Source organism: Mustela nivalis, assembly GCF_964662115.1.
Source record: "Mustela nivalis genome assembly, chromosome: 7".
NCBI classification, from domain to species: Eukaryota; Metazoa; Chordata; class Mammalia; order Carnivora; family Mustelidae; genus Mustela; species Mustela nivalis.
Window position 1 is genome coordinate 2904637 of NC_139026.1, and position 25883 is coordinate 2930519.

The window sequence follows — 25883 nt, forward strand, 5'->3', positions numbered from 1 at the left end:
CCCCCGCAAGGCCCCTGGGGAGTAAGGAAGGAGCGGTCCTGCCGGGACCCGCATCAGTCTGCCTCGGACAACCTGGAGAGTCCGGGAGGCCGGCGAGGTCAGCTTTTAGAAATGGTTTAAAAAATTAAAGCTGGCGGCGCGACATCAGGCCTCCTCAGAGCCACATGAGTCTCAGGCTGCGGAGGGCGGGCCAATATCCAAACCTGGGCTAGCCTCCCGGGGGAGGGTGAGCCCCGCCGCAGGCCCCGTGCCTCGCCACCGTGAGCCAGAGGGACAGGACGCCAGGCAGGTGGGGAGGGCACGTCTGCAGGCTGGGCTGCGTGAACCCCAAGGAGCAGTGGCTCCCCAAGGTGAGCAAACACGGACAGGGCCGGGCCTGCTGCACAGAGGGCAAATCACAACCACCTCGGGTTTCTGCGGCCGCTCGCCCAGGGGCTGGCACAGGCCGCCACCTGCGTCTGACGGGAGGAGAAGGGGTGCGGCGCAGGCCCATACCGCCAGGCCTGTCCCCGCGCACACACTGGACACTTCCACGCTCACCCCACGGCTGCACCCACATGCTGAGCTGGTGAGAAGCAGCACCAGGTGCCTTCCCACGCGACAAGGGGGATCTGACTCCCAGTCTGGGTTTCCATGACCCCCTCCTGGCCAGATGAGGGTCGAAGGGGACACACAGCCTGGACAGGGACAGCCTGGACAGGGTGCGGCACAGACCCCTCCACATACAAGTGTCTCCTGCTCTGAGGCCACATCTCAGGAAGGAGGTGCTGACGTTGGGAAGCCAGTGGGTTCTGGGAAGACCCTCTGGCCTGTGGCTGCCCAGAGTCTTGACCTATTGGACTTTGAGCTTCCCTGGCCGCTGGGGCAAATTCCTGTTTCCCTGCAGCCCCCGGGGCCAGGCAGCAGGGGGCACAGGGACTAAGGTGGTGAGGCGGAAGGCAGACTAATCCCACCGCCTGCCCCAGGGGCACTGCCTGCGACATCAATTCGCCCATGCACATGAAGACATCCCTCCCCTGCCCACCTCTGCCTGACGGCCAAGGAGGAGGCCGCAGAGCGGAGGGCAGAGGCTGGCCGGGAAAGGCAGCTCTGCACGGACATGGAGGCAGAACGCTTGACTCCGTTACGTCCACCGATGCCTCCCCAAAAGCGAGCAGATGCTGTGCGGTTCACGGGGCCACGTGTGAACGCACGAATCCAAGTCCTCGGAGGCTGTGATGCCGTCCGTCTCCAGGAAGCTGGAACCACGTCCATCTGCAACTTGCCCTCGAGCGTCCAGAATCCCCGTGGGGAGAGCCGGGCCCTCAGGGTTCCGGGTGGACTTGGTGCCGTCAGCAGCTCCGAGCCGGAGCCCAGTGGACGGAGGGAGGGGAGGGGTCGCTTTGGGAGCCGACCAGCCGGGAGGCAGCGCCCACGGGGATGCGAGCCCCAGGGGTGGCACTCTGAGGCTCGAGCCCCTCCGTGAGCCCCCTGGGTCCCTGCTGCTGACCACCTGTCAGACTTCCCAGGAGCAACAATGAGCTGGGGGTCCGGGGCCTGCACCCGGGACCCGGCTGAGCTAACCCCCAAGGCCCACCACAAAGCCAGGGACATGGACGGGCCACTTCTTCCTGCTCCCTTACCCTGGTGGCCTCCCTCTCCCCACCTCTTTGGCTCTCCTGGACCCTCTCAGGGCAGTACTTCCTGCTACCCTGTCCCTCGGCCTCCTGCATGGATGGGGTCACAGGTCTGCCCCAGCTCTAGGGCTCTGCTCCCCTCCCCATCATACCTCTCCTCACTGGTGTGTCACTGACCCACCTGGTCAGCCCTGACCTCTGTCCCCTGTCCTCATCTGCAATGGCCTGTCCCCGCCCCGGTCACACCCCAAAGCTGGACATCACCCCCACTGCTGCACACTCTCCACACACCCCGCCATCTCGGGCCCCCTCAAGCCTGTCCGCCGGCCCAGGCCCCCTCCCCCGCCCATGGCCCTGCCCTCCACCGCTGCGTCCACTCTGCCCGGGACCCAGGGGGCAGCCAGGCACGAACCGACAATCACTACGGGACTCTCTCATGGGACCTATTGGTCCAGAGACGGAAAGTAGATGTGGGCACCAGGGGCTGGAGGGCGGGGTGGGGTCAGTGTTTTACGGGGATGGGGTTTGCATCTGGGGTGAGGACAACATTCTGGGGACAGACAGGGCGATGGTCACACGACACCGTGAGAGCACAGAACACACCAAACAGTGGCCAGGACGGGAGCTCTAGGAGTATTTTATCACAATCAAAGATAAGTAAAGTAAAAAAAAACAAAGCCTAAGCCCAAAGATAACCAGCCTCCCTCACAGCAACAGCCACAAACCAGAGCCTCGCTCTTCCCCCGGCGCAGAGCGGGAAGCCATGGGGATGCCGCCCCGGGCTGCGTCCGTGTGGCCTGGTAACCGCCACCAGGACAACAGACAGCTTGGGCCCCGCACGCCCCGCACGCCCCGCACACCCAGCAGGGATGCAGCCCATGGGGGAGAGGGTCCCGCAGTGGGGAGCTGTCAACGCATCACCGGCACATCCCAGTGCAGCGGCCACTGCTCAGACCAACGTCAGGGGCGCAGGCAGAGCCCGGCAGGCCCCGCGCACCAAGGCAAGTCCAGGTCTCTCCTGAGAGGGCACCCACAGCAGGGCGGCTGCCACAGACTTCTGGCAGGATGGACAAACGGACGGAGCCTGGCGCCCGGTGAGTCTGCCGCAAGATCCCTGTCGCACCCCATGGTGTGCTCAGACCCCTGTGTGGGGATTCACACACCTAAGAGGCCACGGCCCACTAAGCCCAAGGACCACCATAGATCCGTGGCTCGCAGCACCCCAGGCTGCCACCGGCCACACATGGTGCCCCGGGAGACCCAGCAGCAGGGCCACGGTCCCCTCAGGGGCCCCGAGGCTGGAGGACTGGCCTATCTATGCCAGCAAACAGCGGCCAACACTCAGGTGGGCTCCGCTCCCGGCTCTGCAGCACCGGCCCACCTGATTGGGCAGCCCGGCTTCTAGAGGCAGTGCTGGTAAATTATTCATTCCTGCTAGGAGCGAACTCGCAGTCCCTGTTCAAAGGCATTAATAATATAAGAAGCCAGAGAAGGCGAGTGCTCCCAGGCCACACCTGGGAAGGAGAGCTGGCTCAGGGGCTCAGAGAGGAAACCAGTGGGCCACCGACTCCGGCCGTCCACACCGGGCAGGACGGCTCTGGGCTTCTTCACCAGCAAAGGGGAACATCGGGCAGCTGCACCCAGGACAGTGAGCCCCGCGATCACCTCTGGCCAGAGCCCACCTTGCCCCTGCCCCGCTCCCGGCTGAAGAGGCACAAGATCCGGAAGGCAGAGCCCACCCAAGCCCAGGTCCCGCCGCAGCCACGCCGCCCAGCTGAGCTGCTCAATGGACACTTGCTGCCCCGCTGAAGAGCGCCCACGGACCGGCCCACAGGGGCCAGCTTTCTGCGCGTGACTTCCCCATGAGAAGTTGGCCAACCAGCGAGGAAGGAAAAGAAATCCGGCGGCCGGATGGACCCATGGTAAAGGCTGTGCGATCCTTGATAGGGAAGCCGGGCACCTGCCAATGGCCAGTGAGGTCCAGTGGGGAGCAAGACGAGGGCAGAGGGGAGCCACACCGGTCGGGACGCGGATGCCAAGGGCACACTCAGCTGGACCATGTAAGGGGGGGCAGCCCCCCGCCCCCCGCAGCGGTCCCCGGGGCCGAAGCCGGACGGTGGAGGGCGCGCCCGCCCGCCTGGCGTACTCACAGTGTCCCTCAGCTCCTCGCTGTCCCGGGCCGAGGCCCTAGGCATCTTCAGGGGCACCTCATCTCCGCACTCGGTGTCCGAGGCATTTGGAGACTCTGCTAGATCGAGGAAGTCGTCTCTCCTGTGACCTCTGAACCGGATTTTGTCCAGCCTCCTTAGCATGTTCAGCACCGAGCCCCTCTGCTTTACCTTAACATGACGGTCGGGGTCCCTGCACGAGAAGGAAGGAAGAGGCTCGGTCACTTGGTCACCCCTGCCGGCCACCCGCCCCATGGCACACGCACCTGCCTGAGTGCATGGTTCTCCTCCATAGGCCTTGGTCCCGCGGCTGAGCCCTGCCCTCGGGGAGGGGCCGCTCTGGGTTTTCAAGGAAAACTCGGGGCCCACTGGCTCCTACCTGGCACCCACCAGCCTGGGCCCCTCCACCACTCCCACTCAGCTGGCCAAGCCCCTGCCCCTGGCCCCAACAATGTCACCTCCCCCATGGGGCCCCCACAAGGTAGAAGAAAGCCAGGCCCCTCAGCAGGACCTTCCCGGCCACAAAGACGGCCAGCCTGGTGCACAAGGAGGCCAGAACCGGGCGAAGCCAGGGCAGAAACGCTTCAAAGAGAAGGGAAGAGGGCTGGCCACTCCTAGAGCCGGCCCTCGGGGATGCGCTCAGAGCTGCAGCTAGGCACACCGCCCAGACAGCAGCAAACGCCCAGAATCCACTGGAATGCTCGGCAGGAGGACGTCTCAGTAGATCCCTTCCGAACCCAGCACAGCCCTGGCTTCATGTGCCCTGACTCGGCCTGGTCCCCACTTCCAGGGACACGACCCAGGCTGCTCCGTCTGCCGCAAGCACCTTCCTGCCCGCCGGTCGGCCCTCACCGGCTTGCTGAGGTCGTGCTCAGAGAGATCCTCCCACACACAGGCTGGTCAGGAGCCCAGCGCTGGCCCACCTGCTTCCCCAGCACAGCCCCAGGCCACAGGTGCAGAAAGAAGTCTGCCTGCCTGTGCCCTCCGGCCCAGTGCGGGGTCACACGGAGATGGACATGTAGCAGGTTGCCCCGTATCTCTGCGCCAAGTGGGCCAGGAGAGGCCAGCCGGCCCGCAAAGCCCCAGGGGGCAGAGTGGGAGGGGCTCGCCGGCGCGCGCAGCCAGCCTCCCTCTGAAGCCCACAGCAGAAGCCACAAACTCCAACCCAAGTCCCAGTCACACAGCTCCTGGGCGCAGGGCCGCGCGTCAGGGGTATCCCACCAGACCCAGCCCCCCACCTTCTGCAAGAGGCCCTGGGTCCCAGCAGGAGGGTGGGGGCTCGGGACACAGCGGGGCTCAAAGCCTCCTCCTCTGCTCACCCCCTGCTGGGCCTTGGCTTCGGCCTCGGAAGGAATGAGACCAGGGAGACCAGCGCTCTGGGAGCCCCAGAGGACGCACACCGGGCGGGAGCTGGACGCTGGCCCCAGTGAACACTCGAGCATCTCCACGAGAGGCGGGTGGGGAGTGGGCCGAAGAGGTCGGATCCAGCTCGGCCCCGACTATCCCAGTGGGGATGTGTCAGGGAGAACCACAAAGTTGGGGAAAAGTACTTCCTGTTTGGGACCGTGCAGGCACAAACACTCTCGAAGGACTCTCCAATCACGGCCCAGGGTATCTGCCCCCCACCCTGCAAGGGCCCTCCGCCCCCCTCGGCAAGCTTGCCTGCCCCGAGCAGTGGTGCCGGCAGTGGGGCTCCTAGGACTCCAGCCGGATGGACCAGAGCTCACTCTGGTCTATGAGAACAGCAGGGGTGCGTTGCACGGGGAGGGAGGGGCTGCAGGGGTCCTGGGCCAGGCGCTTCTCCAAGCTCGCCCGGAGTACTACCAGGGGGCCTGATGTGGCCCTGATGGCAAAAACGACAGGACACCTGATGCCCAAGGCCCCCAGGACGCAGGAGAGCCCAGAAGCGCATGACGCCAAGGGGGGCCCGGCGTGGCCTCGGGGGCTGGTGTGGGCCACGGGCAGCCGTGGGCAGCCGTGGGGCACGGCCCAGGGCCCCAGGGCAGCAGGCTGCTTGCATGTGGGCAAGGGCGCGGGCTGGCTTCCCGGAAGAACAGCTGCCGCGAGCTCCACAGAGGCACGGACGAGTCTACTTCCAAAATAATAGAAACCTAAAGAAAAGAGAACTTTGTGCTGACCAGGTCCCCAGAGAGGGGCTAACGGTCTCTTTAAGAGAAATGACAAGAACAATCACAGCACGAAAGAGTCTAAGAGTCAAGTGGACAGAAGCAAACTTCGGACTGTTTTTACTAGACTGGCTGATTTCCTTATCCGAGAAGAGGGAGAACGCGCCAGCATGCACGGGGGGAGGGAGTCAGGGCTTGGTCCCAGGACCCCAGGACCATGACCTGAGCCAAAGGCAGCCGCTTCCCCGACAGAGCCCCTGGGAACCCCCAGCCTTCCACTTGTTAAAGAAGAAAAGAACACAGCGGAACCAGGCATAACCCCGTGGGCCGTGAGGGATGACCACGGGCGCGCTGCGGCCGCTCCAGGACCCGGGCAGGAGCTCCAGGACCCCGGCGCACAGATGGGCGAGTTTTCCTGAGCAGAAGAATTCGCAGCCAGAGGAGATCTACCCACCACTCGAGCAAAAACCTCCAAGTTCCCTAAAAAGGAAACACCAGCCACGCCGCGAGGCAGAAGGCGGCGGCACCGCGAGCGCGGATGCCCTCAGAGCCGGTGAGGCTGCCTCCTGAGCGTGAACCCAACCCGTGGGGAGCGTGTCGCCCCCGTGGGGAGATGTGACCCCGGAGCACGGTCCACGATCCAGCCGCCCCGCCCCCCACACGGCAGGCACGGCATCACAGGGGACTCACACAGGATCTCAGCCCCGAGGGACAAAGGCTGCCGCCCCCCCCCGCACGGTGACAGCAAATAGTCCAAAGGTAACACAGGACCCTGCACCGGGTGGTATGTGAGACTCTCTCCAGATGTCCTATAAAGTGTTCCTACTGCTTTTTAAACTACAAAAATAGGGCGCCTGGGTGGCTCAGTGGGTTAAGCCACTGCCTTCAGCTCAGGTCATGATCTCAGAGTCCTGGGATCGAGTCCCGCATCGGGCTCTCTGCTCAGCAGAGAGCCTGCTTCCCTCTCTCTCTCTGCCTGCCTTTCCATCTACTTGTGATTTCTCTCTGTCAAATAAATAAATAAAATCTTTAAAAATAAATAAATAAATAAATAAATAAATAAACTACAAAAATAAAAACTGGGTATGGGAAGTACAGCCATATAAAACCTACTTCCTCTCGTCTCCAAGAAGGCTCGAGGGATTCCTTGGCAGCCTGCACCAGAGGAACTCGGGGCACAGGGGGCAGGCCAGGCTGCGGCTTGGGAGCAGGGACCCCTGGCTGACTTGTGCCCAGAGCAGAGGGCCCAGAGCTGGCCTCACGCCAACCAAGCTCTGTACCCCCTGCAAGGCTCTGGCTTGGCGGGTTCTCGCTGTCCGGGATTCTCTGCTGTCCCTGGAGCTGGGACAGAGCTGGACTCTCCCAGTTCGGCTCCAGCAAGCCGACAAAACGGCAGCAGCAAGACAGGGGACAAAGCACCCAGTGTCCAGCCCCCCGCACCACCAGAACGCAATGCATGCCTCGGGGAGCCATGGGCGCGTCCTGCCCACCGCCAGCTCACCCCAACCCTGGGCTCTTCCTGCCGGCTCCTCATGTCAGCCCGCACCAGGGCGTCTCGACGCACAGTCCCCCCAAGAGAGGGGTTCCCAGAAGCTCAGCCCCATCCCCCTGTTTCCCCAGGCTCCCTGGGCCCCTTGAAGGATGAAGCATCCACACTACTGTCTGCTCAGAACCAGACCCAGGACTCCCCACCCTCCCCACCCACCCCACCGGGGGCTGGGTCCAGGCTGCGAGGGGAGCCGCGCTGCACCCCTGCGCTGGGCCGGCGTGTGGCACAGCCTAGCCCGGGACTACGCCGTCTTGATTATGTCCGTTCAGTCTCTGTTCCAAAAGAAGCCAGATCCACAAAATCCGGGTGGATGGGAATTTGGGGAGGACACACTGCTCAACCCGGTTCACCCCCAACTGTCCACTAAAGATGGGGGACCAGTGTGGACCACCGTGTCGGACACGGAGGAGGCCGGATCTCAGATACCAAGTGGGACCCAGAGCGAAGCTTTCCACACAGACCCCGTGCGGGGTGGGTGCCCTTTCGACAAATCCTACTTGCACCTGCGTTCTGGATGCTGCTGCCATGTGTCCCCCAGCCCCCCAGCTAGCCCTCCCTGTATCCCACCGGCCCCCCAAGCCCTGACCCTACCTCCTCAGATGCCCTCCCTGGGACCGCCCCCCCGAAGCACCCACGGGCCCAGCCTGGGCAACTCAGGGCAGCTCCCGTAAGCCCCCCACCCCAAGGGGGCCCAGCTGCTCAGCAGGATCCGTGGCCACAGGCCCTGCCTCCGGCGGAGGGAATCCCCTCCCGTACCTCCGCGTGGACGCAGACGCTCTGGGAGAGGCCCCCTGGCCGTAGCTACTCCAGAACCCTGCTCAGAGCCAGGGCGCTCTGCAAGGACGCTGGAACCCTGGCCGTGGCAGCGAGCAAGCCGGGAACACGCACAGCGGGGGCACCTGGGGCTGCGGCACAGGGTGGTGGGGCTCGGCTGGCTCCGGGCAGCACCCGCCGGGCTCCGCGTCCCCTGCATGCAGGACCGAGTCCAGCAGAGCTGGCCCCAAGACACAAAGCGTGCTGCTCTGGAAACCCACTGAATGGCTTCTGGACACACAAAGACGGCAGTGTCTAGGGAAACTGGACTTGGAAACCACAAAGGACTTCATTTCCCTTCCCAGCCAAGATTCTTAAAAGAGTAGTTCCTGGTCTCTGGCGCTTGCCGTGTCCCAGCCAATCTCCCTCGACCCGCCGCGCACGTCACTCCCCGGCCTGGCCTCGTCTCCCGATTATCTAGGGGCTCTCCTGCTGATCCAAGGATAAACAGTGTCCACTTTCCCACAGGACCCAGCCCTGTCCTAAGCCTTCTTCCTGGGAGTCACAGATGCTGAGAACCCACGCCTCTCCGCTCCCCAAGCCAGGCCCAGAGCCGGCCCATCCTCCCCGTCCTCTGGGAAGACAGCTCCAGACCCCGCAGAGCGGCCTGGGAGGGCAGCTGCAGATTCGGAGGCTCTGCAGGGGGACCAGGAGGGCTGGGGAGGTGCTGACTTGGGTGTCCTAATCAGCACCCCAAGGGCCTCGCCCCCAGAACCCCAGCACACACACAACTCCCATTCAGTCCTGCAGGGCCCTGTGCTAGGAACTCCCCTGGGAGTGGTCTGATGCCAGAGCCACTGACCCTGTCCCCAACCCCATGGCCAGGCTCAAGATGCTGGCTCACAGCGGATGACCCCCAGGTCTCCCCAAACACAAGGCTTGTGTGTGAGCCCCTTCCCTCACCCAGATTCACAGCTGGGTCCTGCCAGCTGGGCACAGGCAGCAGGACCCCAAAGACCCCTGGTGTCCACACCCAGATGTCCTCCCCCCGAACTAGCACCTGCAGGCTTCCCCAGGAGCTCTGCTCTGGCTTATCCGCGGGCGGCCTGCTGGACGTCTCAGTTCTATTGGGCTTAGTGCAGAGCCAGAGTCTCCACTCACCCCCGGCTGGACGGCGTGTGTATCCACACTGCTCAAGCCATAGCCCCTGAAGGAACCCGCCATTACTCCAGGGCCACCTGCAGCACACACGGCCCTCCTCTCCAAGCTAGGTCCCACAACATCTGCCTCTGCACCCTGACCACACCCTCCTGCCCTGCTGGACTTGGGGTGGGGATGCCACGGCACCTCACAGAGCGCTTCTCCATGTGGCAGGAAACCGGACTTCCAGCCCCTGGGGGTCCTCTGGCCACTACCTTTGCTCCTACTGCGGGGCCCAGCACCTCTAGTTCTGGGGGATTCCCCATCCCAGAGCCTTTTTCTCCAAGTACAACACCTTGAAAACCATCATCCCATTTGGTTTGGGGTCCGGGAACTTCCAGCTAACGTCCCCGTTTAGGATTTGGGCCCCCAGCCCTGCCCTGTAAGAACACAGGCCTTAAGGGCAGAGGCGAGCCGTGACCTGTGCTAGGCTCACAAACCCTCGTCCCACAAACGAAGCAATGATGCACAAAGGAGGGGCCGTGCTGACCAGTCTCTGAGCACCAGGAAACACGGGACCCTACGCCGGCTCTGGGCCCCCCGGCCACAGCCGCGAAGAGCTGTCCTTCCACAGAACCCTCAGAGCAAAGGGCTGTCCACGGACTTCGTCCAGGAGACCCGCTGGGGTTTGCAGCCCTTAAATCCATAAACACTTGCAGAAAACTTAACGCCAAGTTTCCAATAACCTGGGTGTTTCTCTGGAGGCGGGGTAGAGGCCTGAATTTCTTCCCAGGGGCAAGCATCTTCAGGGCCGGTCTGCCCCCACGAAGGTCAGCCCAAACCCTCCTGTGTAATCTGCCAGTGAAGATATGCAGACAGGTCCCACCAGCTCGGTGACCCTGACAACGGCCTGGGTGGCCCTGGAGAGTCAGAGAGAGCGGGAGAGCTGAGAGGGCCCGGTGTGAGCTGTCACCCCCCTCTTCTGTGACCTGGGATCACGCACACGGCCTGGAGAGCTTGTGATGGCGCAGGGAGTGGCTCCGGGGACCCGAGAGCAGAGACGTCGGCCGGACGGCTCTTACAAACCACACGGACACACAGCGGCACACACACTCAGCTCCTGGTAAAACGTGCGGCCGGCGCAGCTCACGGACGTTCCAGCTTCTCCTAACACCCCTCCCTTGTCCACCACGGTTGCAGGGGCAGACGAGTCCAGCGCGGGCAGGACTGCTGGCTGGCAATTCTGCTCACATGAACCAGACAGACAAGGTGCACGTGGGAGGCACGTGTCAGGGCCCCATGCGTGGCTCATGGACAGGGACTTCCCTGCCCAAGGGCAGGACAGCTTTCTGAGAGCAGCGCACAGTCACCTCGGCTCTTCTGTGCCACTCACAGCGAGTGGCTACACATGTCACACACGCGGATTTTCCGTCCCTCAACGAAGCCCAATCAACGAAACGAGAAGTGAAGCCCTGATGCGCGGCATCGGCCCATTCTGGGGGTGTGGCTGCTCCCCCCGGGGCCATTTGCGAGCAGGCATGGGTGCGTGGTGGGGCCCGATGCTGTGGCCACTGTGAGCCAGGATGTCCACCTTTCAGACAAGACCGATGCAAACCACCTCGGGACCACGCCAGTGAATAAAAGCAGTGACGCAGTTCGGCAAGGAGGGGTTCGGTCGGGTACGTGTGCTTCCAGTTTACCCAACTTTGAGTTTACAGGCTCCCGTTCTTCCTACTGGCCAACTCCCAGATCCCTGCAATGCTAACAGTGCCTGTGGGCTGGTACGGGCTGGTACGGGCTAGTACGAGCTGGTACGGGCTAGTACGAGCTGGTACGGGCTAGTACGAGCTGGTACGCGCTGGTACAAGCTGGTATAAGCTGGTACGAGCTGGTACGGGTTGGTGCCAGGACATGTGTCTGCCTCCCTCCATCTCACACTGTCAGAGGCACATAAGAACAGGGCTCAGGAAACACCAAGGGACTCAGCACTACCACTCACCCTTCTTCCCCTGTAGGGCTCGAGGACATATGCACAAAACAGAAGCCAAGATCAAAATGCAAAGTTTGAGTCCCTGAGAGGGCCAAAGGGACCAAAGACAGTCCTGGAGGTGGGACCCAGACCATGAGCTCACTGGGCCTGGACAGCAGAACCGAGCCAGACTCCACCCACCATCCTCCCCATCCCAGCCCCCTTGGGTCCCCAAGGAGGTGCCAAGACCCACCCCTGAACCCCTGGGACCCGACCAGGGACATTCCTGCTATCCAAGGCATTCCCAGCCACCAGGTGACCCCTCATTCTTCCCACATGTGCTGGGACACCACTCGCCTGCCCAGACAAGCAGCTCCCACTCTCCATGAAGTCACCCCCACTCGGGCGTCCTGCAGCATAATCGTCCACATACCAACCACAGCTGAGGGGACAGTGGGGGGACGCGTGCCTGCCTGGGGCCATTCCCACTGGGGAGCCCACTGAGCGCGGTCTGCATGGTGATCCTCCTCACCATCCAGCTGCGAGTGGCAGCCCCAGCTGCCACACCCCGTGACCCCATGTGGGTCACACCACCTTCCCCCATGCCAGTCTCTGGGTTTGAAAGCATGTTGAAAGCATGGGTTTGAAAGCATCCCTCCTCCAAGAGCTGCCAGGGATCCCATTCAACTGCACGGGGAAGGACCCTGTCATCATCAGCCAGTGCGCAGCAGGAATGAGGACGAAAACCCAGATCCGACCTTCCAAATCCATATTCAACAAAGGTCACTCTCCCTGCACACTGTCACTTTCCCCGTGGGGCGCCATGGTGACATCCCTGCCTGACAGAGGGGGGAGGCCAGGGTAAGAGGGTCCAGGACACTCAAGACCTACCTCGCCTCCACCCCTCCGGCCATCAGAAACTTCCAAAGCATCTGCAGGCAGGAAAGGAAGGGCTGGCGGGTGACCGGAGCCTACAGGCAGTGGGAAGCATGGGCCACAGTGCCCAGAATCCCAAGGGAGGATTCAGACCAGACCCTGGGGCAGGGGGCAGGCGTCCAATTCAGAGAGGGCGCAGCACCCCCCAGCTGGTGCGCCAGGACCAAGCCTCAGCCTTGCCACCTGCCCTGCGCAAACCAGGCCTATGCCCCCTGACCCCAGCTGGGGGCAGCCCCAAGGTCGACAGTGAGGTCTGCAGAGGCGGGCCAGCCAGGTCCAGCCCAGCCCTCCCAGTCTCTGAAGTAGAAATAAGAAAGGGCAGCGCCTGTCACAGGTGTGAGCTGGGGCCACCTGAGGACCTGTCTCCAGGCATTTAGGCCTCAGCCCAGAGGCACACCTGGAGAGGAAGACCCAGACAGGGGCTGGGGGCACCTGCTACGGAGTGTTCACAGGGCCCGACACAAGGGAGGACAAACCCCCAGCACCATGCTTTCAGGGTCCTCAGGCCTCCTGTACACCCCAAAACCTGTGCAGGGCCCCAACTCGCAGGCAGCAGCACCATCACAGGTGTCGTCTGTCCTGGTCACAATGTTGAGAGGAAAGAACTCCTGCTAAATTGACAAAAGGGGTAACGGAGGCTCAGGGAAGCAGAATAAAAGAGAAGTGGCATGTCAGAAACAGGAAGCAGCCTCACTGGACTCCGGAATCTGTGCTTGCCCTAACCCCAGACAGACCCAGCCATCCCACCCTCCCCAGCACATGCCTCTATTAATACGTCCCTCACTGTAGGACAGCTCCCAGGCCGCTCTGACTAGCATATTGAGTGAGGAGGAGCCTGGCAGAGTGGCCACGCTGATGTCTATTTAAACAACACAGAGCTAACAAGAAAACCTAATGTTTAGGAGCAGCCAGACAAAAACCTCCGTGTCACCTCAGAAAATAGAACAAGCTACCAGAAGTGCACACAAATTCACTTCAGTTTCTCTCCATTTCTCTTTGCAACCAGGACCTGAGGAGATCCAGCCAATGACAGCTGGTAGGAAACACCTTCCAAATTCCGGGCACCAGGCATGACTTCCTGCCATGGCCCCGGCCCAAGTTCCTGAAAGCAGAAAGGGGCGGGGCTCGCAGCTGTCTGAAAGCAGGCTGCTTTCCAAAGGCCACGCACCATGAAGACACCGCAGGAGACGAGGCCGCACCGGGCGAGCCTGTTCTGCAAGGGGCCAGGTAGGAAATGTTGGGCTTGGCAGGCCGCACAGCCGTCCCAACTTCTCAGCTCGCTCTGCTGGACCACAAAATGGGTGTGGCTCTGGGCCAAAAACATTATTTACAAAAGCAGGTGGCAGTGCGCAGGGTTTGGCCTATGGGCCATGCTCTACTGCCCCTGGTCCTTCGGGGACAGACGCCCAGCGGAACAAGAACTCTCAGCAAGGTCACAGCACTTAGTGGCCCACTAACAAGGAACCTGGGCCCTGGCTAGCCCGGGGATCCCAGCGACAGCAGCCCGAGCGTCACACGCTTGTGCGCGGACCTCGCCCCCACCCAGTTTTCTTAAGGAAAGGGGTGAGGGGCAAGGTGCCCTCCATGGGGAAGCTGGGGCAGCCTGGACGGTCTCTAGGCTCCCCGGGGCCAGACGGATCTCAGTGAGGGACACCGAACCGTCTCCGTCCACCCGAGTCGTGGGCCAGGGACTTCTCCCCACGTCCCCCGACTCCGGTCTGAGGCAGAGGAGCTGGAAGCAGAGCCAGCTGGGAACAGCACGGGGGAGGGCACTGCCCACCCTGAAGGGCCATCCCCGGGTCTCGGGGCAGTGACCCTGGCTCTGCAGTGACAACGAATAAGCGCCTGTGACACCAGGAGGCAGCCCCGGTCCCACCCCCTGCCTGAAACCCATCAATCCATGCTCCACAGCTGTGCACTGCCCCCTTCCCAGCGCACTCAACTACACCACCCCCGGCCCAACACCACCGTCACCTGGGCGTCACCTGGCCGTCACCTGGCCATCACCTGTTTCCGGCAACCAGTCAGGACATGGGTGGGTGAGGTGCATTTTAAAGACCTTCCGGGTCCCCAGGCGAATTGAGCACCAGGGTAAACCCACAGCTTTAAACAGCGCCTTAGACGGAAAGCGCTTTCGTGCTCAGCCAAACCACCTGCCCGGAAGCCACTCTGTTGCTGCTATTTTATCTCCGCCCAGCCCAGGCCTGGGGCTCCCCCGCCAGCCGCTCCCCACCTCCCAGCCAGCCCTTGGGATATTTCCAGGCCTCCCCAGGGTGTCAAGCACCACATGCCACAAAAAGGTTTTCCGCGTTTAAAACCACACAGGGTGAGAAGGTGGAACCCACACTTCCTGCTCAGCGGGCCAAGACCGGAACACGACGCACGACGCAGGCCGGGACGAGGCAGGACGGCAGCGGGGCCGGCAGGCGCTCGGCAGCCTTGCCTGCACGGGCCTCTGCTACAAACTCACATCCAACGCGAAAGAAAAAAATAAAAACCAAAACCAATACCACAGCTGCGCCCTCAAAGCTGTCCTGTACCTGCATCTGCAGGCCCCGCGAGGCCGCTGTGTATAGGTGGCAGCACCAGCCCTGGGGCCTCGGGCTCACAGCCTCAAGCCGTGCAGCGGGGGCAGGGGCAGAGGCTAGGGAGGCAGGCGTGCCGGTGCCACGCTGCACACTCGGAGTCACTGCGACAAGTGAGGTGGTCAGCGGGCTTTTAATGAGCAGCTACGACGCACCAGATGCAGCCCAGTGGGGGAATGCAGAGGAGGCTCGCCAAAGGCCCAGGCACCTCCTGACCATGGAGAGGAGGAGTCGGGTGAGTGGGGGATGGGGGCCACGGGCCGACGGGGGGCCACAGGCCGGGGCAGGCCGCTCTGAGCCGCAGCAGTCAGCCACGGGCTGCAGAGGGAGACACCCCACGGAGCCTCCCAGCAGGGTGGGCAGAGGAAACCGTGGGGCCGTGGGAAGCAGAGAAGGCTGGCCGAGGGGCTTGGTCCGTTCTGGGGGAGCGGACTTGCGGCACAGGGAGTGCGCGGGGAGCTGCCACCTACGGCAGCTGCACAGAGAGCCACAGCGACACGGCCCGTGGGCTTCATGCCTTCCCGCCCTCCCATCCCGCCCCCACCTGCCTGCCTCTGGGAGGCTGGAGGCCTGGCTCCCGCATGCCTGTCTCTGGGCCAGGCTGGCACGAAGGACTCCGTGAGCACAGCTGCTGCGACTCTGGGGTCCCCCCCTCAGGGGGACTCACAGCCATGACTGGGTGCGAGACGGAGGCAAGGGCACAGGACGGTCTCCATCACTCCCGCCCTGTCCCCCCGACCCCGACAGCTCACAGACCTGCTCAGGGACCAGAGCCGCCTGGCTCAGGGCCGTCCGTTCGCCAGAATCCCAGGACAACACTAGGTCTGATTTCCAGGACCCATGGCCAGAAAATAAACACAGGACCAGAGGACCAATCAGCCCCACGTCCAGGGCCACACCCCAATACCAACAAGTGGGCCTTGAAGAGATACGGATGGATGGACAAACATGTCCATGGCTGGACAAACCATGGAAGGAAGGTCTATGCACAAGGGCGTATCGCGGGGCCTCGAGCACAGCGGGAATTGTGATGGGGGCTGGAGCATGGACCAGCCTGGAGGGCGCTGTGCCCAGCGAAATGAGCCAGCCACACAGGGACAAATTCTGCAGGGTGCTACTCAGACGTCCCCTGGGAGAGTCTCATCAACAGAGAGAGACAGAGGGGTGACGGTGGGCACCAGGGGTGGGAAGAGGGGGATGGACAGTCCGTGTTCCATGGGGACAGAGTTTCAGTATGGGATGGGGACAGAGATCCGGAGACGGACATGGACGGTATGCTGGTCTCATACAACGGAATGTCCAGCCCTACCACGTAACAGAACGTGGCGCAGCTACAGCCCTTCCGCAGGCGTGGGGACGGCGCATCAACAGAGAGCAGGGCCGCGGAACAAAGCAGAATGGACAGAAGCTGACCCAGCTGCCGTCAGGATCAAAGTGGCGTTTCCCAGCACAGGGGAAAAGACACACACTGTCCTGCAAACGACCTGGGACATCCCTGTAGTTGCGGGAAAAGCAAGGTTGTAGCCACGCTCAGATGACACTCTGAGTGGCCCAGGGTCACAGGGGAGGGTCCGGGACCTCGGACCAGCCTAGGCCTTTCCAAGCAAGATGTGACGCACAGTTGAGAACACCGATTTCTTCCAAAACCAATTTCTGCAAGGCAGAAACCTCCGTCAGCAGTGAAACAGATGAGAATCCAGAAGGACACGTTGGCCGCACACACCACAGAGGATTCATGTGTCCGCCGTTCATGAACAGCCCCGTGGAGAAATGCGCAGAAGGTGCGGACGGCTCCCGACAAAGGCAAACACTGCTCCAACAGACGGAAGGACAGCTGTCACTTACGTAGACAGAAGCACGCACGGAAATGACAGTGAGAAGCCTTGTCCCTAACAGCCCAGCGGACACAGGGCACGCAGGCGTGAGGGCCAGGAAGCGGGGTCCCCGGCTCGGAAGGAGGCGCACGGGGCCATTTTGCAACGCCCAGGAACGGCGGAATTTCATTTTCAGGAACCTCTCACACTTGCAAAATGATGTGCAGGCAAGGTCACTTCACTGCCGTGTCGTTTCCGGAACAGCAGAAAGAGCAGGACGCGCCCTCATGTCCATCCGTGGGGGACAGCCACACGTGGGATCCCCCATCGTCTGAAGAAGTGAGGCCCCCTGCGTGCCCTGCTGGAGACCGTGCAGCCTGGGCTGACGGCTGCCTGCCAGTGTGGGCAAGCCAGGAGCCAGGAGCCCCGGAGCTGGGGGGGGGGGGGGTGGTGGAGTGGGGGAGGGGAGGGAGAGGGAAGAGGGGAGGGGAGGAGAGAGGGGAGGGGAGGGGAGAGGGCACTAGAGACCCAACTTGAGCTTCGACCCCTCCTGAATCCTGAACGTGCTATTTCACAGCGAAGTTTTAAAATCAAATGTTTCAAATAAAAGACAAGAAGGACCTTATTTACATATTTTTATAAGAAAAACTCTAAAAACGCAGAAAAAACAGAAACAAGGACCTTCATTCACCACGTCAGGGAAATCTCTCCGGAGGCCAAACCAGCAGTTCTCGGACTATGGCCCAGGAACCCCTTTTGGGGACGAGCAAGGTTAAACCCCAGGCTCATCGGCCCTCCCACGCCGGCTCGCACGCACGGCGCACGGCGCACGGGACCGGACCGGCACGCCGGCTGGGTTCAGTCCCGCACGGGACCGGACGGGCACGCCGGCTGTGTTCAGTCCCGCACGGGACCGGACCGGCACGCCGGCTGGGTTCAGTCCCGCACGGGACCGGACCGGCACGCCGGCTGTGTTCAGTCCCGCACGGGACCGGACCGGCACGCCGGCTGGGTTCAGTCCCGCCCAGCCCCAGGCCTGCAGAGCCGCCTCTGCTGCCTGCACTCGTTTCTGTGCCGTCTAGGGAGGTGCGTGGGGGAACAATGATTTTAATGAAAATAAAATATGCTACTTGTGTGAATATGTAATGGGTTTAGAGTTGGCAGTTTCTGATCAATTAAAGACTATTTCTGAAATTCTTAGTTTTACTTTCTCACCCGGTGAGGAGCAGCAGAGACAACCGTGTAACTAAGGGCCTCTGGCAACCTCTCGAACTGAAGATTATATAAAGCGCTCAGAGATCAACTCGGAGAGCCAGCACCCGGCCCCGATTCGGGAGAAGGCGTGCGGGGACAGGCCTGCGACCCCCTCTGACCCCAGTCTAGGCCTTCAGGGAAGGCAGCAGGGAACCGTCCACAGGCACAACCAGGGCCTCAGCAGCAGGCAGCGGGTCAGACCATGGACGGGGGGCGGGGGGCGGGGGGTGGCGGGCTACAGAGCGCGTGGCAGGTCTGTGTCACCACATGTGCAAGAGGAACGTCAGATGGGCAGGGCAGGGCAGGGCACCCTCACCGTACAGGTGTGGACCCTTGGCACAGAGTCAGACAGCAGGGGCGAGGCCATGCCCCTGTGCCCAGCCAGGCCAGTGGCTACACCTCTCTCTTCTCCGCCTCCGCCTCACTCCTTGGGGGCTCAGGTGACAGGAGGTCCCCAGGCACACTTCCCTACCCCCTCCGCTTACAAACACCCTCCCTGTCCCTGGGTCCCATGCACCTTCCAGGGGCCCCAGGAAGCCCTCCCTGATGGCGTCATCCACAGGTGTCTCTCAGTTGGTGCACACCCCTGCCCAGGACACGTGGGCTCTCACACCTGAGTGTGCACGCCCACCCTGCCTCAGCAGCCCAGGGCACACAGTGTCGGTGGTTCTCAGCACCCAGCAGCCTGTCTCCCGACGCCCCACAACGTAGACTGAGCCCTGCAGGCCAATCAAAGCCTTCTCGGTAACAGGACTGCGGGAGTCTGGAGCACACAGGTGCTGCCCTCCTGGGGGCCGGCCTGCCTGAGAAGGAGTGGAACACACGTGAGGCAGAAGGGAGTGGTGACAGGGAAGGGAACAGAAGAAAGAAAGGGAACCACAGACAAGGGCCTAAGGGCCCCAGGCCGGCAGCCGCACAGCCTCCACCCCAGGTCGCAAGCACCAAAGGGCGTCAGCAAGCCTGCGGCGGACCCCTCACCGCTGGGCCGACAAGGTGACTCCGAAACATGGGGGACGCCCTGGAGAGGGAGACGCGGAGTGGTGACAGCTGAGGGACGCGTGCAGGCGTCGGCGGGATGCTCTCCGGAGACCACGGGCATCGCCAGCCACAAACAGTCGTGCATGCAACGGTCCGTCTCCCGGTCGCCTGAGAAGAGGCGGACGAGGACGGCAGGACCGTCTCCGCAGGACCCTGACAAACGGTCCCGGAAACAAGCGACCTTTCCCGGGGCCTTGCGGGTTCAGGTGGGCTCGTCGGCCTCCTCGCTCCCGGGCGGTTCCCCGGGAGAAACAGCGCCCGCAGCGCGAGGCACCGGGGTCTCCCTCAATCACGCGCACGATGGGGCCCACATGGGAAAAGGTCACTCCTCCGCGAAGGCAACTAAACCCACACTGTGAACCTGCTCCGGCCAGGACAATCGGACAGAACCGCGGGGCCGCGGGGCTGCGATGCGGAGCAGGGCTCATCTGCGCACAGGCTCTCACCTCCCTCCACGGAGAACCAAGAGGACACGGTCAGTGAGGGAAAATCAACTCCCAGAAGCGCAAGGATGAAAGTCATGGCTCGTAGTCTGAAAAGCCAACGGCCGTCCCCACGCTACGTAAGAAACAGCGTGACCACTGACACACACAGCCCCGTCTGTTGAACGCGTTCCCCAAACCGACTTGCCCTGTGTTAGGGAGTCTCCCTAAATCTTAATGTCCTGACCTGACCCCACATCGCAGTCTGCTTTGTCCCTGTTCCCCGAGACCCTCTCCTGCAGGGCTGCCAAGCTCGCAGCCCAGCCCTCCCCACTGGGCCCGGAGTGAAGCTGCTGTTCCTGCCCGGGGCACTCACTTTCCCCCGCACGTGCCTGGGCTCCCGGCCCCAGCCCCCCGATCCTTCTGCAATCCGGCCACTCAGCATGGCTGGAAAAGGGCCCGGGACACCTGCCCCTCAGAGGGGCTCACTGCTGCCCCACCCCCCACATCCCTGGCGGACGGCGGGTGACCCGACCCCAGGCAGGCCCCTACAGCTCAGCCAACCAGACCCCAAAGACCTAGACCCCCGAACAGCTGGCCAGAGACCATCCTTTGAGAGTTGGGGAGGGAGCCGCTTGGAGGGGGTCCCACGAGGAAGCACCAGCGGCTGTCCTGCACCTTCCGCGAGTGGAGTCCTCGGGCGGCCACAACCACGGGGCAGGAGGACCACGCTGCTGCCCTGGAACGGCCACGCTCCTGCCTCCACTTGCTCACGAGAGCAGAAGAGGCCCAAGCATCTCACGCGAATTCTCATCAGCGTCGGACCCAAGAAAGGTCCAGCGCCACATCCTGAAATGACTAAAAACCCACAACGGGTAAGAACACGCGGCCTTCCGCACCTGGAGGGGAACGTGCAAACAGAGCACCGGTAACAACCCACGATCCACACCAGCCTGCCCTCCACGATGCCGCCGCTCCTGTCCTCATGGGAACGCTGCGGGCATGTCACCTAAACCGTGAGACAGACGTCCCTCAGCAAGTCCCCGGATCCACGGACGGCCCGGCTCACCGCATCCTCGCCTTCCCACGGGCCGCGGGGCTCCGGGGAACCCGCACGCCGTGTCCACGGTGGCCTCCTGCCAGCGTCCACACCCGGCCCGGCCGCCGCAATCCAGCTCCGCGATCCCCGCCGGAGCCACCTCCCCACGCTCGTCCCAGCCAAGGGGGCCGAAGGGCTGGCCGTGGATTCCCAGGGAGGGCAGGACACACCGAAAGCAGGCGTGGAGACCTGGCTTAACCAGACAGACAGGTTGGCGCAGCCGAGAACGGTGGTTTCCCATCCAGCCTGGGGACGGCAGCCGAGTCCGTCCCACAACCTCGAGATGCCGCAACGTGGGGGCCTCAGGGACGGTAGGAAAGACCCAGGAAGACAACAGAACAGCACCTGTTGGGGCCTGATCCCCAAATTCCATAAATCGGTTCCCGGAGAAGACAGACCCTCAGCAGCCCCCACGCCGGCACAGCACACTGGCCCAGGCCTGGGGAAGCCTGGCTCCACACACACAGAGGGTCACGGGTGACCCTGCAGGACAGACCGCCTGCAGCGTCCTTCCAGGCCCACGCACGCCTACGGAAACGGCTGGCTCCGGCCTCCCTGGCGCCACCTCCCCAGTAAGACTCCCAGCCTGGGTCTCAGTGCGGGGAGCTCAGTGGCTCCCCCGAGTGCTCCCAGCCAGGTCAGGAGGATGAGGGGGAGGGAACCTGCAGATTCATACCCCTGACCCCCCTCAGAGCACTGCACCTGTGCTCAACGACCCCACCAGCACCCACAAACTGCCTCTGGATAGAGCCGACCCTCCTGATACAGGGGTCAGCTCTCGGAGAGAGGAGGGTACGGGGGTGACCGGCCCCTCTCTCTGGGACAGCAGGCTCACGCTGACCTGCTTTGACCTACTTGGCTCCCGCCCCTTCCCAGCTCCCTGGAGAGCCCATGAAGGGGGCAGAGGAAGAAAAAGAGACCACGTGTAAGGACAGGAGAGCCGGAGGACCCAGCTGGCCGGCTGGCTACGCACACCACCAACGGTCCCCACCTGCATGGGACAGGGAGGCACCGGCCTGCGCAGTGCGGCTCGAAGGTTCTCCGTGCACCTGCCTCTCCGCCTCGCTCATCCTTGATGACTGAGAGGACGGTCATCGGGGCGGCTGGGGCTGCGGCGTGGGCATAGGGACGGGCAGGGGTGTCGAGGCAGGGGCCCCGACCCTGGCCGAGGGCTGAGCTGCCTGGCGGGAGCCTGTGTGCCTCCCAAGGTTCTCCACTCCGGGACCCCAGCACACGTGCCACACCCGGACGCCACGGGCACTGCCTCACTTTCCCAGAGCACAGCCAGCTCCTACCCTGGGCTACAAGACGAGGGTCCCCCAGAGGGGCACCCCTTAATAAAGGCAGACTCAGGGCCCAGGACACTGAGGTCAGAAGGGGCATCCCCCTCCAAGGCACCAAGGCCAGCTTCCCCCACATCACCTCCATGGTTGTTCTGGAAACCCGAGGTACTGGGTTCCCCTCCGCACCTCCCTCCCCAGGACGCGCCACATAGCCTGTGGGAGCCCCTGGGCTGCAGGGCACGTCCTTCCGGGCCTGGTCCGCCGGCAGCAGCCACAGGTGGCACAGATCCCCCTTCCCTCCACGTTCCGCCTCAAGACAGCGCCCTCCCAGCCCCACGGCTGCTGTGCTGCCCCTCACTCCTCCAGGGTCATGGCGAGGTGGCGGGGGGGGGGGGTCCAGCCTTTCCCTCCACTCCAGGGAGGCCCCTGCCTCCACCTCCAGCTGACCTGCTCCCAGACTTAGCTGCCCCCTCCCATCCCGGGCCATTTCCACATCGGAGACTCCCGGAAACACCTGACCCCCGGGGCTCACCCCTCAGATGTTCCTCACGCCCCGCCCCTGCCCCCCAGCACACCTGGCCCCTCACAGCTGTGGGCTTTCATACCTGTCCCGGCCTCCCGGCTTAGAGGCCTGGTGTCACCTCCCCGCCTCCCACCCTCTGGGCCCGCCCAGACCACTTCTACCAGTCCTTCCAGATTGTCACACAAAGGGGGGCAGGGAGGAGGAACGCTCCCGGGGGCCGCTGTCAGGCCCTGTGGACAGGAGGGTAAGCCAGGGTGGCAGCAGCCCGCGTCAGGTGCCCGAGCGCACGGCTGGCAGAGCGCCATCACACGGGGTCCTCATCAAGGTCCCGGCTTCCGTCTGGGCGGAAAGCTCAAGGGTGTCAGGACACTGGAAAGAAACCGAGGGAACAGAGGAGAGGGGCCCGTGTGCGTGAAGGCGGCTCCCGCAACCCGAGGGCTGGGCCTTCTCCGGACCCGCGCACCTGAAGCCCAGGAGAAGAGAAAGACCCGGCCCCACACGCGTCTCCCCTGGCCCCACACATGCTGCCACGGACACTCGGCCCCACACCTGCCTTCGCACCCAAGGGCACGCACCAAGAGGACGCCGTTGGCACAAATCGCCCTCCTCGTCCCGACACCGCGCCGGCAGCAGCCGGGAGCACCTGCTCATAGCCTCCGGCTCCCCCCGCCGTTCGGGGGGGAAAGCGGGGCGGTGGGAAGCCAGCCGCGGCTCCACAGCCAGAACTCACAAGGACTCTGGAAATATTTCCGCACGGTTTCCCTTCCTGCTGCCGGGGAGTGAAAGGTTCTGCAAGTGAGACAACCGTCAGCAAGGTCTCCTGGTCATTACGCAGACGCGCGATTCTCCAGGCTTTGAGAGAACCGCGTAGGGGAAATCCATTCTTTTTATGTTTTTGTTAAAATGGCTTCTTTTTTTTTTAACAAAACCTACACGGAGAGAGTTCTCATTTAGGTTACGCGAGTGCACAAAAATAATCACACAGTAAGGTTTATATCTCCTAATTACACGGAATTTAGGACAAAATACTCGTGTAAGTGATTCTGAAATACTTTATAAATAGGTCACAGTGGGCTCTCCTGGCGGCTGGGGTGTCTGAGGCTCACACGGCCGCAGAGCCTCTGTGTGTGGAGGGACCCGCGGCCGCAGGCGGGTCCCCACGCACGGGACACTCAGAATCCAGGGGCTCTCAGGATGGGAGCCCTGCGTTGGATCTGGGCGTCCTGCAGGTGTGGTTCCGTCCCAGCCCCCGCCTGTCACACCCAAATGGGAAAAAGATACAGAGAGACCAGGAAGCAAGGGAGCTTCCCTGCTGTAGGACTCCGTGCGGACACCTCACCAAGCTGTTTCCGCCCTCGGCAGGGCAGTCAGTTATTTAAAAGGACACACACCTGCCCGACTTGAAGGAAGCTGATCTGTGTACTGAGTCAGCTGGTGGGGGGCTGCCGGCCCAGGGCCTTGCGGGACCCACCGGCCGGGGACGATGGACTCATGACCCGCATCACCTGCTCCAACACGCCCGAAAGCCCTCGGGCAAGAGAGGAGCCTGCAGCAGTGGGCCGCACCCGACAGACACTTCGTCCCTCGTCCAACGTCCCTCGTCCCACCGCAGCCGCGGCTACCTGCAAAGTGCAGGGGGGTGTGGAACCTGGGACAAAGGTACAACTCCGGCAGCACAGGCCTCCTCCAGATTTGGTAAATGCTGGAAAACCGACAGTCCATTTTCTGATGCAGCAGCAAGGGTTTTTTAAGTCTGGCATCAGAGAACGTGAAGATAAAGCGGGATTTTGCAGGGGCGCGCTGGGAAGAGTGAGGACACAGTTCCCTGCCTTGTGGCCTGTGGGCTGGGCACCTGGCTCCCTTTCTGGGACCCCCCGCCTTCTCCACCTGCGTCCCTAAACTAGAAACCTCGGGTCCTCAGCTGTCCCCAGACAGATGCTGCGGGCTCGCCCTCCCAAATGCTCAGACCTAGCCCTACTGGGCCCTGGCCTCCCTCCTGGTCGGTTCTAGCCCTGGCTTTCCCTCCTCCCGGCACCCAGCCAAGCCGCCCCAGCCAGACCCAGCAAGAGCAACCAGCAGACACCCACCAGCTGCAGCCCCAGGCCTGGGACACACACGGACACACACGGACGGCAACTCAGGCCCAGGAGCACCACCTCCTCAGACAGGCACACTCCCCACCCCCAACCCCGCCTCAGCTCTCTGCCGGAAGACAAGGTATCCCGCAGCAACCTGGGCGACACACAGACAGCAAAAAGAAGGGCCCAGACTCAGGGCTGCACCAGCCACACTCCAGGCTCAGCCCCTCCTGCCTAGGGGAGGAACCCAGGGCTCCCCACCCCCGAGGCCTGCTCAGGCCCCCATGGCTGATGGAGACATGCCAAGGCCCTGGGTGCCAGTGGCCTCTAGAGTCACCCAGCCTCCTATCTCTCTGGTCGTGTGACCTTCTCTGAGACACCTCACCTCTGCGCCAGGCTCACCAGCTGTCACGGGGGCCGTTACAGATCGAGGCCGTGGGTATGAAGCCTGGGCCACCCGCAGAGCCTCCACGATCACTGTTCGCATCATCGGGCGGCATTTCAGTGTGAGCCTTCCCGAGCCTCCCCGCTGTTCTTTCCTTTGTGGTCCTGTGGTCCTGCCCTACCCTCAGCAAGGCTCCTGGCCCTCTCCGTAGGCAGTGACACAGGCTCCAGGAGGAGGGACAGCCCAGATTACGGAGGCCTCCCTGGCCCAGCCCAGTCCACGCCTCTGTTCCAGGGACCGCCCACTGGGCTGGCTTAGCTTGTAGAGGGCAGAGCAAGAGGAAGCTAGACCCTGGGCAGCTGCAGGTCCCTGTCCCCACGCCCCCCGGCTCTGAGCGACAGACAGTGAGGCCAGGGGGCCCGCAGACAGCATCGGCACTGGGGCCCTTCCCCATCCAGCGCTCACCAGCCACAGGCGGCAGGCGCCTGCACAGCACGGCCGGGCCAAGCCTGCCCTAAGCCTGCCCTCAAGGAGCCCACAGTCCCGCAAGAGAGACCCACACCCTCCCATCGTGGTCGGTGGTGGTGGGAGGGCCTGCTGGGGGCTGGCTCGGTGGGTCAGAGAGGAATCTGACACCCCAGCCTTCCCGTGAGGGTTGGGGAGGTGTGGGGAGGCCTGAGGCCCCTGCAGAGTGAGGGGGGGGCCCTCATGTATACACACATGAAAGAGGCAAGTCCCCCCAAAAGCAAAGTTTAGCATCCACATAAAGCCCGTACGTGGGTAACTAAGAAGATAACTTCAACCATCTAAAACCCCTAAATGGACCCAAAAGGTGTGGCAGGCGGACACAGACAAGGACACAGGCCCTAAGGCAGTGGGTCACCTCAGTTAGCCACTTACCAGGACCTCTCCAGCCCCACTGAACCCGTCTGCAAGGTGGGGACGGGGAAGCCCCTCCCAGCTTGGCTGTGGGGGGTGGCAGCCACCCAGTCACCCTCCCCTGGGGGACCCTCGGGCAGCTCTCCACGCCCCCAACTCAGACCAGCCCCCCAGCATGCCATCCCTGCTTGGGCCACATAAGGTGGGGTCCCCAGAGTCCAAGGCTCCCCACACCCAAGAGGCTTCAGGGCTTTCTCAAAGATGGC

The 25883-nt window shown here is 63.0% G+C and overlaps 1 protein-coding gene across 7 annotated transcripts in view; it reads right to left on the bottom strand.

Moving 5' to 3' along the window:
* GRAMD4 (GRAM domain containing 4) overlaps positions 1–25883 on the bottom strand; it is a 74592-nt gene that overhangs the window by 36912 nt on the left and 11797 nt on the right. For 2 of the 7 annotated variants that reach the window (XM_082739614.1, XM_082739609.1), the window contains exon 2: positions 3767–3977. In XM_082739614.1, the coding sequence (XP_082595740.1) occupies positions 3767–3928 (162 nt within the window). In that variant the 5' untranslated portion in view covers positions 3929–3977. Of the gene's footprint in view, positions 1–3766; positions 3978–4050; positions 6721–8215; positions 8642–14231; positions 14423–24738; positions 24951–25883 lie in introns of those variants that run through there. The other 5 variants (XM_082739612.1, XM_082739608.1, XM_082739611.1 and 2 more) reach the window with 5 other exon arrangements.